Source organism: Silurus aristotelis (genome assembly GCF_946808225.1).
Source record: "Silurus aristotelis genome assembly, chromosome: 17".
NCBI lineage: Eukaryota > Metazoa > Chordata > Actinopteri > Siluriformes > Siluridae > Silurus > Silurus aristotelis.
The window spans coordinates 12,753,515-12,766,033 of record NC_139590.1 but is presented as its reverse complement, the minus strand read 5'-3'; the positions used below and the strand labels follow the sequence as shown (position 1 = coordinate 12,766,033).

The following is a 12,519-nucleotide window of genomic DNA, read 5'->3' as shown; positions in this document are numbered from 1 at the left end:
ACTAGTACGTCGTTCATGTATAAAAGTGAAAAGTTTTTTTTCTATTTATACCTAATGTTAAACAAAGTATATATAAGGCAATTAATAAGAGCAAATAATTTACTGACAGATTTTAAAGTCACTGTACAACAGTTATATGAATTTGTTGTATTGCCTAATGCTCACCCTACTAAAACACAAAAATCAATTGTGCCTCAACAAAAACGTCTAGCTAAACCAGACAACATGATTTTCTTTCCACAATCTTCGTTTGATGTATAAGCAATATTTCCTCTCAGTAAACTTGTGGTGTAATAAGAAAACACTTGGAGAACTTATTATTCATATTATTCAGTTCATATTAAATTTGCTTCAGTCTGATATAAGAACTCTCATAGAAAGAACAGGAATGAATGAATGAATGAATGAATGAATGAATGAATGAATGAATGGTACTTTAAAATCATACAATTCTATTCGGTACTACAATTAAAAAAAAAAAAAAAAAGAGTTTAGCCTGATTCATGTGATGTAATACTAAATTATGTCCCGTGTAGAACTGCTACTTTGCTAAGGCATTACTTCAAGTCGAGCAGACACATGGACACTAATTCTGCCAAAAAGCCAGCAGCTAAAAGAAGGAAGTGAAGGCTGTAGCACATAGCACATACAACTGGAAGACAGTGGAAATTTGTTTCTATGAAAAGACACCATAAAGTAAACAAAGATTGGTTTGCTTTTTTGTTAAAACATTTCCAGACAATAGATTTTTGGTATACATTCTGCTAGCTTTCTGTACCTCAGGGCAGTGACACCTCAGATAGCATTTTTGCCTCATCTCTCCAGGGTCACTGTTCAATTTATAACTGTCTATTTGCAGATTCACATGTTCTCCTCATGTTCATGTAGGTTTCCTTAAGGTTCTCTGGTTTCCTCTCTCTTTTATAAACATGTGGATTGGACATGCTAAATTGCTCGTAAGTGTGAGTGTGCCAATCCAGGATAAACTTTATCACCTTGTGCCCAGTGTTACCAAAACCTTCTCCAGATCCACACTAACCCATTGCAAGATCAAGCAGCAACTTGACATGAATCAATCAATTAATCAATATAATGTTGGGAGGTGATATACAATTTGAATTGAAAGCGCATAATTTTTTTAAAGCCCTACCATAGAGAACTTTCCACTATTAAAATAGTCAAATATTACTGTTTCCCTTTAATGGTACATTCAGTAATTTAGTACATTCAGTAAAAGACATGATAAAAATCATAAAGTACTATTGGGTTTTAAAATTAAGTAAATACAATGTCTCAGATGAACAACACATGAGATATTACATTGTGATTTATTTTTTTATTTTTTACAAAAATCAAGCCAAATTGAAAATTACACCTTATGATTAAATAACTTGTAAAAACCACATTCAGCAGCAATAATGAAGTAACCATGTAAGTAATTCTGTATGACTGTATGTATCATTCACTCACATCGATGTGAAGGAATTGTGGGTCTCTCTCTTTTTTAACAGTTTTATTTATATACTTTTTTAACAGGTCATTGGCCATAGCATCTGAGATTTAACTCTTTGAATGTGTTGCAGTTTGTCTGAGCATTGCACAGTCTGGCTTTGGGGTGAATTTGCTGGGATATCCAAATTGGCAACTTTCTTGAATGTTTTCCACTTGTGAATAATCTGCCTCACTGTAAAGTAATGAATTTTAAATTGTTTTGCAAATGGATTTATAATCCTTCCCAGATAAATGGGAAGCAACAATTTCTCCTCAAAGATCATTGCTGATGTCTATCCAACTTGCCGTTGTGTTTACCCACACCTGAAAGCTCCAGACCAGCAAATTACCATAACTTTGGCTTTTATAGTAGTGGTCACACTTGCTGATGAGCAGTTCAGTAGCAGTTCACTCAGCAGTACTATTGAAGCAGTACAGGTGTACTTAGCTTTTCACACAGGGGTTTTCCATTTTAGCTTGATTTTTGTATAAAAAATATAAATAAATAAATAATAATAATAATGAGATTGTGTAATGTCATGTGTTGGTGTTTATCTGGGATTGTATTTACCTCATTCTAAGACCAGACAAGAACTAGAGAATTTTTTATTATGCTCTGATACACAAAACCAGAGAATTCATAGAGGGTGTACTTTAATTTTCACATGACTGTATGTACACATTTCCCACCCAAGCTAGAAACTCTAAACCATGAAAGACAAAAGGATTGGCTGTATTATTTAAGATTATTATATTTTCTCCTGTTTACCGATTGGGAGCCACATAGACAAGACGGGACAAATTTATTGACAGCTACCCAAATCCAAATATTCCAAATGCATGTTTGGAAACCCAACTTTAACCCGTGATGACATAAGAACTCTGTAGACCAGGTGTCATTACGGCTCAAATCAGCAGCTGAAAGTTACTGAAGGTATTTAATAGTAGTTCAGAGACTCCAGTTTTTAAACTTAAACCAACTTTTAGTAAAGGGGGGATTTTCAGACTACTGGCGATTGATCATTTTATTCACCCTTATGGTTCGATTAGTGAAATGATGATTCTGACTTAATGTTTGAAGATGAATGGACAGTGGAGAGTGAGTTTATTTTATCAATGCTAAATTCACAACTATGTTCACGATTGTGGCACTGGTCAAAAGATGTAATGACTTACTAAAAATGTTATGATAATGTCTTTACCAGTAAGAACATTGGAAATTCAAATCAAATATTACAATTCGAACTGGGTGGGAAATGTAAGTGCAAAAAAAAGTGATGCTTTTCTGAATGTTTAGTGGCCTAGCCAGACACTGCTCAGTCACAGAGAAGGTCTCTCTCCCACTGTCTGTCTGTCTGTCTGTCTGTCTTCCTCAAGCTGTGCCTTCTGACAGCATGAGGGAACAGAATGTATTTTTATCTCAAAGTAGTAACAGCTGCCTTGTGTCACCACGTTATTCCTGTTTACCAATCGATTCCTAGCCCATTATAAGACTCTGATCGCGCCTCTAGACCATGTGCAGCACAAGGATAAATAATAATAAGGGTTTGTAAACAAAGCATGTATTCTACAAGAAAGATCCGCGTCCAACTTCCGTTCTGTGAAAGGCCTGAGAACATTTCCATTAATGTGGATGTCAGGAATCACTGTAGTTTTGTAGATAAAAGCTCAACACACACAGACACACACATACACAAGCAGACACGCGCGCACGTGCACGGAGCAAGTGGCAGATGTGCCACAGCAAAACAAAGGACGCTGATCTCTCGGGGAGCATCGCCGGACAAGGCTCACCTCCTCGGCGTGCTTCCTGAGCGCCTTCTCGCGCTCGTACTGCGTGATGAGCTGCTCGTTGTCCTCTTTAAGCAGTTCCAGTTCCACTTCGTGCTCCTGATTCTCAGCGAACACCGAATCCAGGTTCTCGAGCACGGCCACGACGAGCGGCATTAGCTCCTTCACCACGTCCTCGTCGTATTTGCCGATGAGGCGCTCAAACTCGCGGTAGATGGAGCTGGCCAGGCCCGACACGCGCTCCGACATGATCGCCGACGTGCCCGGGTCGTCCTGGTACACCATTCCGTCCTCCAGCTCCATTTTCTTTCCCTTCCTGGCGCAAAACAAAGCCGATCTCTATTGCTTGTTTTTGTTTTTTCCTCAGCGATCAGCTTCTTTGCTGTCTCCGTGGAGGCCAACGTGGCACAGTAAAAATCACGAAATCTCCACGGGCTTTGCCGGGAAGTCACCGCCGCTCGGGCCGTTACGTGGAATATCTGCTTTTCCTCCCCGTGGTCTCGGCTCACAACAGCTGACCACACCATCGCCGGTGACGTCACGCCTTCAAGTGCGCTCTTCGGGATTCAGTTCCCAGTGTTCACGAAGGACATATAGTACTAATAATAATTTTAATAATAGAAGTAGTAATAATAATAATAATAATAATAATAATAATAATAATAATAATAATAATAATAATTAACTATCATTATCATCATACGAACAACAGCCATGATTATCAACGACAATACTACTACTACTACAACTAATACTAATAATAATAATAGTAATAATCTAAACACTAATAATAATCATCAAAAATACAAATAATAAGCCTAATAACATTCGTCATAATCATGATCAATGATACCAATCAATCAATCAACAATAATCATTATCCAAATTATTCAACAAGAATGAGAGCAAAAATAGCAAATTACAAAAATGCGGTAATTAATACGGTATTACCGTTGTTGTATTATTATTATTATCAGCAGTAGTAGTAGTAGTAGTAGTAGTAGTAGTAGCCTTATATACGTATACATCGGAGGGGAAAGAGTGTTCATGTATATGGTTAATGTAGTGGTATTTTTTATCCTAATTCTGCTTTAACAGTCTTAGTTAAGACCTACAAACACATTAAGGTTTTGTAACAGGGGGTAAAGCCAAATCTCCCGAAATGCATTGACCTTTACACAATCCTAATGTAGAAGTACCATTTTCGGATCATATCGAATAATTGCTGTGGTTAGGAAAGCATCACTTTTGTTCAGCAAAAAAAAAGTTAAATCACAAAAAAACGCAAGCTATGTTCTTCAATTATAGTTTATGTTCCACATTATTGCATCAGTAGAGTAATGTTTTAAAATAAATTCAGTGATTTTATTTTTAATTGGTATATAAGTTTAAATTATTGATCAAAATCAAGGCAACTTCCTACTTTAATGTAATCAAAGTTTTCCTGAACACATGAAATGTTCCGGATTGACCTCTAGGTGGTGTCGTTTCTTAAAATATATATATTTTATTCATACACTGAATGTATTTTTTCCCTACCCGTCGTTCCACCAAACCCGCCCTGTGCGATTCTGACACTTTGATTGGTCAGTACTTCCTAAAAGCTGCCCACTGATTGGATGTTTGAGTGGCCGTCAAGCAAAGACTATGAAACAAGTACTTTGAAACATAATAACCCGGGGTGGTTCCGTACAAATTAAAAATGTATTTTAAAGCATCTTTATTTGCTTGTAGAAGTTATTATAAGTTAACACATTTTTTGTCTATTAATGAATGAGTCGCAGATTTGTACGATTTCCACGATGCCCGTGGTGTGTTTTCATATTAGGGAAGAATCGCACAACACACAGAATGGCGAATATGTTATTCAGTTTAATGCAGATTACAGACAAGTATATATACACACTGGAAAAAGACCTGAGCTAAAACTGTTCCTGATTGGGTAAGAAGACATGGTAACCAGAGAAGTGTGAACCCAGACAAAGACATTCCGTGTACCTCACATTGTGAAGATCATGTAGATACTGAACAGAAAACATAGTGTGTTTAGAGAACTAGTATGAGTTAACACTAACACCAATACATGCATTAATTAAAGGATTGGTGAGAAATTCATTAGAGTTTTTCTTGGTTATTTTGTTCTCCAATTTCATTGTCTTTTTCTTTCTCTACGTCCAATCGATGGACGACTTCATTGTGCAGGAGGAGGAGGAGGCGTCGTTCTAAATACGGTGGCTTGTTTTAGAAAACACGACCAAATTCTTACTTTTGAAAACCTGGCCATTTTATTTAAACCTTTTAAAAAGTTAAAGAAATTGGGTTTTTCATATGAGCAGGTATCTGTATTACTTTCTTTTACATTCTGTTTACTGTAAGGGTGTTAGTGTGTTTGTCAGACTGACTGTGTTGTTGTTGTCGAGGGCGCAATGAAGAAAGCCAGGAAGGACTCGACATTATTACAACTGTTAAATATAGCTGCTGTTGCTGCACAGCTTATTTAGACAACATTTTCAGCATAATGACTAATTTTGAAGACTAAAACCATTAACCGTAGACCTTAAAACAGACTACAAGGAAAGTGTTAACTCCCTATTTTCCTCAAGCGCTTCCTACTCATACTGAACTTTTTGGTCGCTAATGCTACTTCAGAAGGAGCTCAGGTTTCTGTTCGATACTGCCCACTTGAAACATTGAATATTAAAGATATATATAATATGCATTTATTTTATTTTTTTACTGTAAATCCTTTACAAATCTTTCCAAAGGAAATGAAGTGCTGCTGCTGAAGGCGTTCCATTAAAATTTGAGGTTTAATGGAGGACTTCAAATGGGAATCCAAGGTATAAAGTTTTAATAAAATTATATATGCATTGGGGGAATTTTTTCCCATTCAACAAGTCAGACATGCTGACTTGTAGTGATACAGGTGTTCATTTGTTTTTTCATTCATTCATCTGAGAGAAAACTGGGAATACCCCCTAGATGGGAGACTGGTCCATCACAGGACACCGTTCTTAGATTTGTTCACATTTCGAGGCAAATTAGAGTAAAAACCCAGAAAAGACTCAAATGTCTAGAGTAGAAACCCAGAAAAGGCCCAAATGTCTAGAGTAGAAACCCAGAAAAAAACCCAAATGGAGCAGTTCCGAGGTATTAGTTCTAGTGCAATTAAATCCACTAAAAACAAAAAAGCAAGATCTCATATGCACAGTTATCAGTAGCCATTAAATAAATAACCGTTAATATTGAAAATAGACCAATATGACCATGAAAAAAAAGTTTCTAAACTATATTTTTAAACATTAAATGTCCCCTTAACAGCTAATAAATATAAACCTAACAATTGGAACCACTTTCTCTTTAATTTGTTGTAAAATGTATGTACAGAAGCCGACCGTTGCAACCATTCTTAAAATGAAAAATGATTTGAGTTTTTCATCCTTTTTCTAGATCGCTGACCTCTTGAACAGCAATGCGGGAAAGTATCTGAGTGACCACCCCTTCATCACACTTGTGCTGCTGGTTTTTGCTGTAACAGCCTCAGTACCTGTTGGGCTTTTCTTTGCGTTTGCCGTTGTTACACTCATCACTATTACGGCGTATAGCATCTTTGTTGAAAGTAAGGGATGCGTCCAAGAGTGCAAATAAACCCATAGACAGGATGTTGTTTTAGTGGACCAGTTCTCACTTACTGCTCACATTACTTTACTGGCTATATTTCCTCTACAGTATTCCTGCTGACTATTGGAGGAGTCATCTTGCTTTGTGTTCTCTGCTGTCTTGCGCTAGTGGCCTTCTGGATCTCATGTGTGCTAAGCATTCTGTATATTATTGGCTCACATGTCCAGAATTACTCTTTAATTCCCAGGTACCTTATCTCCCCAGAGTTACTTAACATTCTTACACCAATGTCTTATGCCTAATATTTTCCTTCTGCCCAATAGAGTACCTGAAAAGACAGTTTCCGCAGGAGACATGGAGACAAAAAAAGACCTAAATGACTGAGTGGTAATACAGTCAATGCATTAAGGTTGCACATCCTATTTTCTCTATTTATTACATCTTATATTTCAGCCAGTTAGTGTGCAATGGGATTCAATAAACTGAAATATTTGTTACATTTAAATCTTTTACATTTTCAACTTTTTTATGAGTAGATTTGATCTTTTATTGCCAGAAACAGCATATTGTGTTATACCCTTACATACACTGACCAGCCATAACATGCTTAATAGTGTGCCTTAAGCCTCATCAAGACAGTGACTCCAAGACCTAAAGGTGTGTTGTGGTATCTGGCACCAGAATGTTAGGAGGTCTTTTACATTTTTTAACTTGCAAGGTGGGGTCTCCGTGGACCAGACTTGTTTGTCCAGCACATTCCACAGATGCCTGATCGCCCAATCACCTAATGTTAAAAAATTCTACATTCATCAGATCAGACCACCTTTTTCCAATAAGTCTATTGTCTAGTTCTGATGCTCGTACATATTTTAGCTACCCAGGGCTGTACACTATACGCAGCACTAATCAAGTGTTGTGATTTCTATTGTAGCCATCTGTAACTTTTTTAAGCAATTTGGGCTTCAGTCGATGTGCGTTTAAATCAGCCAAACTAGCCGTCACTACACACGATTGATAGTAGTGCTAATTTCGGGGATATTTTGCCGTCATCTTTCCATCACAATTTGTCAATCACTTGTATGCTTGCCCATCTGCCAACATCCACTTCAACAACCATGGGAGGACCCCTTGTAACAAGATAATTGCTGTAATTTACTTCACCTGCCAGTGGTTTTGATGTTATGGCTGATCAGTGTATATGATACAGAAAATAATATTGACCTGTCAAACCATTCCTGGTCAATTTATGTAATGTTGCAGAGTCTATATCCTTTTAAAAGAAATGTAAGATTGCTGTTATTCCAGGTAATCAGTGTGGTTTGTGAGATTAATGCTTATATTTGTATAGGTCAACATTTATATGTGGGTATCTGATGCCTACTATTATTTTTTTTACTTTTTCTTTTTTTTTTCCAGCAATATTTACTTCCTGCTTTTACTGTAGTTTATTATAAAGGATTTTTGCTTATGTTCATGAATGCACTGTATATGTAACTGTTGCACACATCTACTCTTGAATTTGCAAAAAATTCTTCACATCCTACATCTATGTTGTAAGACACAATTTAGTTATGAAAAGAACGAGCTAAAAGCCTTTTCATTATAAATAAACCATGTTAACTTAAAATATCAATGTACGTTTTGATTAAATAGCATGAAACCTCTAATGCTTTAATATTTAGAAAAAAGGCAAAATGAGGGTTACACAAAAAAAAAAAAAAAAAAACAATTGGCCTGTAAAAATTTTTTTTATTGGAGGCGATAAAGTAAAAACTCAACAAAAATGAAAACCCTAGCAGAATGACTCATCAAGGGGGACATCAAGCATACTGAATATATGAATAAGTATCCAAAACAAAAACACATGTTCTATGAAATCTGTATATATACACAAACACACACATTCACTCTCTCCAGATCTTTTTGATAATATGCACACCATATTAAATTCCATGAGCTTTGTTGATAAATTATTTCATCTAAAGCACAAAATACTCAATTATACTACTATTAATATTATCTTGTCCTGTGTTGTGCATTACATCATGAGTACTGATGACTACAGCCTTAACAGAGATACAAAATCCAGAATAATTTGGAGCCAATATATTGAATAATCAGTGCTGAATGATTTGGCAGTACAAAACACTCATTTTAAAAGACATTTCTGCTTATATAGTGTCTATAATGCTGTTTAACTAAATAAAAGGCATTTGTGTATTTATGAACATGGAAAGGCCTTCGGAGTCTAAAGCAATTTCATGTTACAGTGAAAAAGTAGATGGTTTCAAAAAATTCTGTGGATAAGAATTTGTCACTTATGTCAAATAACAAACTTTACCTGATCCGAGACTTCTAGAAACTTTAGGACCACAAATAAAAATTTCAAAAGTACTTGTAGTAGGAGTTAAAGGGTGTGTTTAATCTGGCCAATCTAACATTAAGTGTTTAAACTTGTGGAACACCTCACATAGAAAAGTAGGTTTACTTTTTTTTTTTTTTTTTTTTACAGCACTAAAAAGGTATTGCAAGATGCTGAAAACAAAAATTTCCATTGCCAAATCCACGAGAAGTCCTCATTGCAGTCATTGTGCTGTCGTTTTTTTCTATCCAGGTGACATTTTCACAAATAGCTGCAGTTTCACATGCGCTTTCTGTCTTCGGCCTCTTGCTGTGGCATTGCTGGCCCGTGCCCCCCATATGAGTCTGAATGGTGACACAGGTCTTCTGTTCTTTGGCACTTATGCTGGCAAGCTTAACTTCTTTCCTTTCAGCACTGTATGGACCACAAAAATAATAGCAGAACAGGGTCTTAATCAAACAGCTTTGTTCCCCAATCAATTATCACCATAGCTCATCGGACTGTCATTTGTTTCTAAGTAACATGACCCTTTGAATAAAGGGTGTTCTCAACTCCAGTCCTGGGAAACTGTCCCATTCAAGCCAACTGATTAGATAATTACGACAATCATGACCTGGATCAGGTATGGTAGGAGAAGCAAAAACTCAATTCAATGCAGGACACTGGTTCCCCAGAAGTGGAGTTTTGAACCCGACAACAAATCACTAAGCGATTTACTCTCTCTGTTTTGTTTTGTTCTAACTTCTTGTCCTTACCTTTTGTGACATAAAGGTAGAAAAAGTCACAATACAAGATGGTCTGGACCACCCCAGCCACAATGGCAATCATGTCAAAGAAGCCCTCAAAGTAGAACCTCCAAATCCAGTTGAAAAGATAGAGGGCACGGTAGACACCCAGGCAGAACAGATAGTGGGTGGTGATAGTTTCAGCCTCTCCGGTCTTACTGATCAGGAAGAGCTGAGGCAGGATGGCCACTGACTCCAGGTAGATGGAGAAGGTCCACAGGATCTGATTTTATAACATAGGGACAGGTTGCCTCCTTTCTGTTATGCAAAATCAATTCATACAGAATGACCTTTACATGTAACCTACCTCCAAAGGGGAAAAGTCATGGTTGACCAAAAAGGCCAGGCCTCCCACTGGAACTACTAGAAACTCTACTCTAAAGGTGTCATGGTTTCCATCATAAGTTGCCTTGAATTTCATGTAGATTAGGTACACAGTGGCATAGGCGCATCCAACGTAGATGATCTAGTAAGAGAAAGTAAAGGGGGAAAAAACGCTGGGGTGAATGCAAACTCTAAATTGTTTGCATCTACAAAAATTATACAAATAACTGCTTACCTTCATGCACGTGTTGTAGAGAGAAATGAAGGAGGTGAGCAGATCCAAATAACGTGTTGTGAAAACCAATGCAAAGAGGATCTGGCTTTTCCCAGAGATTCCTAGAAATGCAAAAAAAAACCAGTCAACGCTTGCATGCATAGACAAGACAGCACATGGACAGCAAGCAAATGTTCATGCGATGACCCAAGCCTAAAAAACAACAGTAATGCTGATAACCAGGATATGTGCATAGAAGTGCAGTGTGATGAAGCCTATAAGGTCCTGCCACGTCACGGGAGAGCTGGAAGTGATCGAGTTAATGCTGAAGGTATTTTACCAACTCTTCATTTACACACAATTCACACAGGTTTTAGAAAGCAATGCAAAGCTGTTAACTCAAATAGTTTGCACTTTGGCATGGCTCGATCGACGTTATCTACTAGGCATTGTTGGTGTTTTAGGGTTATCAAAGAGTAACAAAGCGATCGTGGTCTTTTCTATTGCAAGAAAAATCAGCTATTCAGCAGAAATAACAATGCGAGAGACAGAAAATGTAAAAGACACTCAACATTGCAGCTTTAAAACAACTAAATATTCAGATAATGTAATTTTTGTTAGCGTAAATCAGGGCATCATTCACTGCAATCTTTGTGACTGATAATATCGCAGCAATCGTTAGATTTTCACCATTAAATCTTGCATTTCTTATAGGAGCTACTTTTGACGAGAATCCCTGAGCATTAGCTAGTGTTCGCTGACTAGCTCACTTATTAACCTCAGGTTAAAGCTCCCTAAATTACTTCTCTGTGCCAACAATATACCCCAACATTCATTGTATTTTACCTCCTAATTACATCAATCAGGACTTTCACAATTCAATCAAAATTTACTTGGGCTCATTCAAACGAAAAGCTGTTGACTGGTTAGCTTTAGTTAGCCTGCTAACAGTAAACTAGCCAAAACAGGAAAGAACTGCTTTTCTATTCAAATGAACTGAAAATGTTCTTGTCTGCAGCCCCACAGAAATAAAAACCCCAAAGCAGTGTATAAAATATAAAAAGCCCACCAATGTGCCCCTCTAGCTGCCCCGTTTACCTGCACAGGAGCGGCTTTTCCAGATTTTGAGCAGCAGAATGATGATTGCCGCTAAGTGAGACAGATCTCCGGTCAGCCTAAAGATATTCATTGTGGCTTTTTTTTTGCAGTGTTCCTACAGGAGGCCAAATCGAGACGACGGTTTTCTCTCGGCTGTTACGAACGCGAGACGGCTGAAACGTGCTTGCACCGATTTCCAACACTTTTCCAGCGCATTCCTCCGAGAAATATGGCGAACGCGGGGCGACGTGGCCGGTGGACGTGGCCAAGAGTTAAATTACAATGCAAGCCGGGAAAAGTAGTTAAAGACGGAGCGTGGCTTGGTCACGCCCACAGGGGTGGTGGTGGGAGAGAGGAGGGGTCTGGGTGGCTTAGACCTGGTACCTAAAAAAAATAATAATAATAATAATAAATAAATAAAGACTAGATAGATAGATAGATAGATAGATAGATAGATAGATAGATAGATAGATAGATAGATAGATAGATAGATAGATAGATAGATAGATAGATAGATAGATAGATAGATAGATAGATAGATAGATAGATAGATAGATATGATCTATTAATACTACAATTAATGTGCCAAATAAAATTATATATATAATATATGATTCTCTAGCATTTTCATGCATGCGCAAAAAAAAAATCTTATTTTCGGTATGGAATAGACAGTAACCTAGATATTAATGTTGCACAAGTCAGTGCACTCTTAGTGCCGGTCCCAATCCCAGATAATTGGGGAGGGTTGCATTAGAAAAAGGAATCCAACATAAAACATGTTCCAAATCAAATATGAGTATCATGAACTAAAATTTCATACTGGATCAGTC

The 12,519-nt window shown here is 37.1% G+C and overlaps 3 protein-coding genes across 13 annotated transcripts in view; 1 reads left to right on the top strand and 2 right to left on the bottom strand.

Annotated features, from left to right (window-relative positions):
- spag9a (sperm associated antigen 9a) overlaps positions 1 to 3,884 on the bottom strand; it is a 45,073-nt gene extending 41,189 nt beyond the window's left edge. For 4 of the 10 annotated variants that reach the window (XM_083565676.1, XM_083565681.1, XM_083565678.1 and 1 more), the window contains exon 1: positions 3,286 to 3,884. In XM_083565676.1, coding sequence (XP_083421802.1) covers positions 3,286 to 3,585 — 300 coding nt within the window. In that variant the 5' untranslated portion in view covers positions 3,586 to 3,884. The remainder of the gene's footprint in view (positions 1 to 3,285) is intronic. The other 6 variants (XM_083565679.1, XM_083565682.1, XM_083565680.1 and 3 more) reach the window with 2 other exon arrangements.
- A 1,610-nt stretch (positions 3,885 to 5,494) lies between these two features.
- On the top strand, positions 5,495 to 8,530 carry LOC310739638 (uncharacterized protein). 2 transcript variants are annotated; one of them, XM_083565722.1, is made up of 5 exons: positions 5,495 to 5,618; positions 6,048 to 6,122; positions 6,733 to 6,901; positions 7,012 to 7,150; positions 7,227 to 8,530. In XM_083565722.1, the coding sequence occupies exons 2-5, from the start codon at positions 6,096 to 6,098 to the stop codon at positions 7,285 to 7,287; spliced, it is 396 nt and encodes a 131-aa protein (XP_083421848.1). In that variant the 5' UTR covers positions 5,495 to 5,618; positions 6,048 to 6,095; the 3' UTR covers positions 7,288 to 8,530. The 2 variants fall into 2 exon arrangements, with proteins under 2 accessions (XP_083421848.1, XP_083421849.1); XM_083565723.1 differs by lacking the exon at positions 5,495 to 5,618 and adding an exon at positions 5,714 to 5,942.
- Positions 8,531 to 8,632: 102 nt separating this feature from the next.
- On the bottom strand, positions 8,633 to 12,024 carry kdelr2a (KDEL endoplasmic reticulum protein retention receptor 2a). The gene is made up of 5 exons (XM_083565721.1): positions 11,687 to 12,024; positions 10,610 to 10,710; positions 10,358 to 10,516; positions 10,021 to 10,273; positions 8,633 to 9,679 (listed from the first exon to the last, which is right to left on the bottom strand). The coding sequence occupies exons 1-5, from the start codon at positions 11,775 to 11,777 to the stop codon at positions 9,645 to 9,647; spliced, it is 639 nt and encodes a 212-aa protein (XP_083421847.1). The 5' UTR covers positions 11,778 to 12,024; the 3' UTR covers positions 8,633 to 9,644.
- Between the last annotated feature and the right edge of the window lie 495 nt (positions 12,025 to 12,519).

Excerpts from the sequence above, each read along its gene's own strand:
- kdelr2a (XM_083565721.1), bottom strand. The coding sequence starts at position 11,777 with ATGAATATCTTTAGGCTGACCGGAGATCTGTCTCACTTAGCGGCAATC. Across the intron at positions 10,517-10,609 it reads TCTACAACACGTGCATGAAG|ATCATCTACGTTGGATGCGC; the intron begins GTAAGCAGTTAT and ends TTCTCTTACTAG. Across the intron at positions 10,274-10,357 it reads ATGACTTTTCCCCTTTGGAG|ATCCTGTGGACCTTCTCCAT; the intron begins GTAGGTTACATG and ends TTATAAAATCAG.
- LOC310739638 (XM_083565722.1), top strand. The coding sequence starts at position 6,096 with ATGGAGGACTTCAAATGGGAATCCAAG. Across the intron at positions 6,123-6,732 it reads ACTTCAAATGGGAATCCAAG|ATCGCTGACCTCTTGAACAG; the intron begins GTATAAAGTTTT and ends TCCTTTTTCTAG. Across the intron at positions 6,902-7,011 it reads GTATAGCATCTTTGTTGAAA|TATTCCTGCTGACTATTGGA; the intron begins GTAAGGGATGCG and ends TTTCCTCTACAG.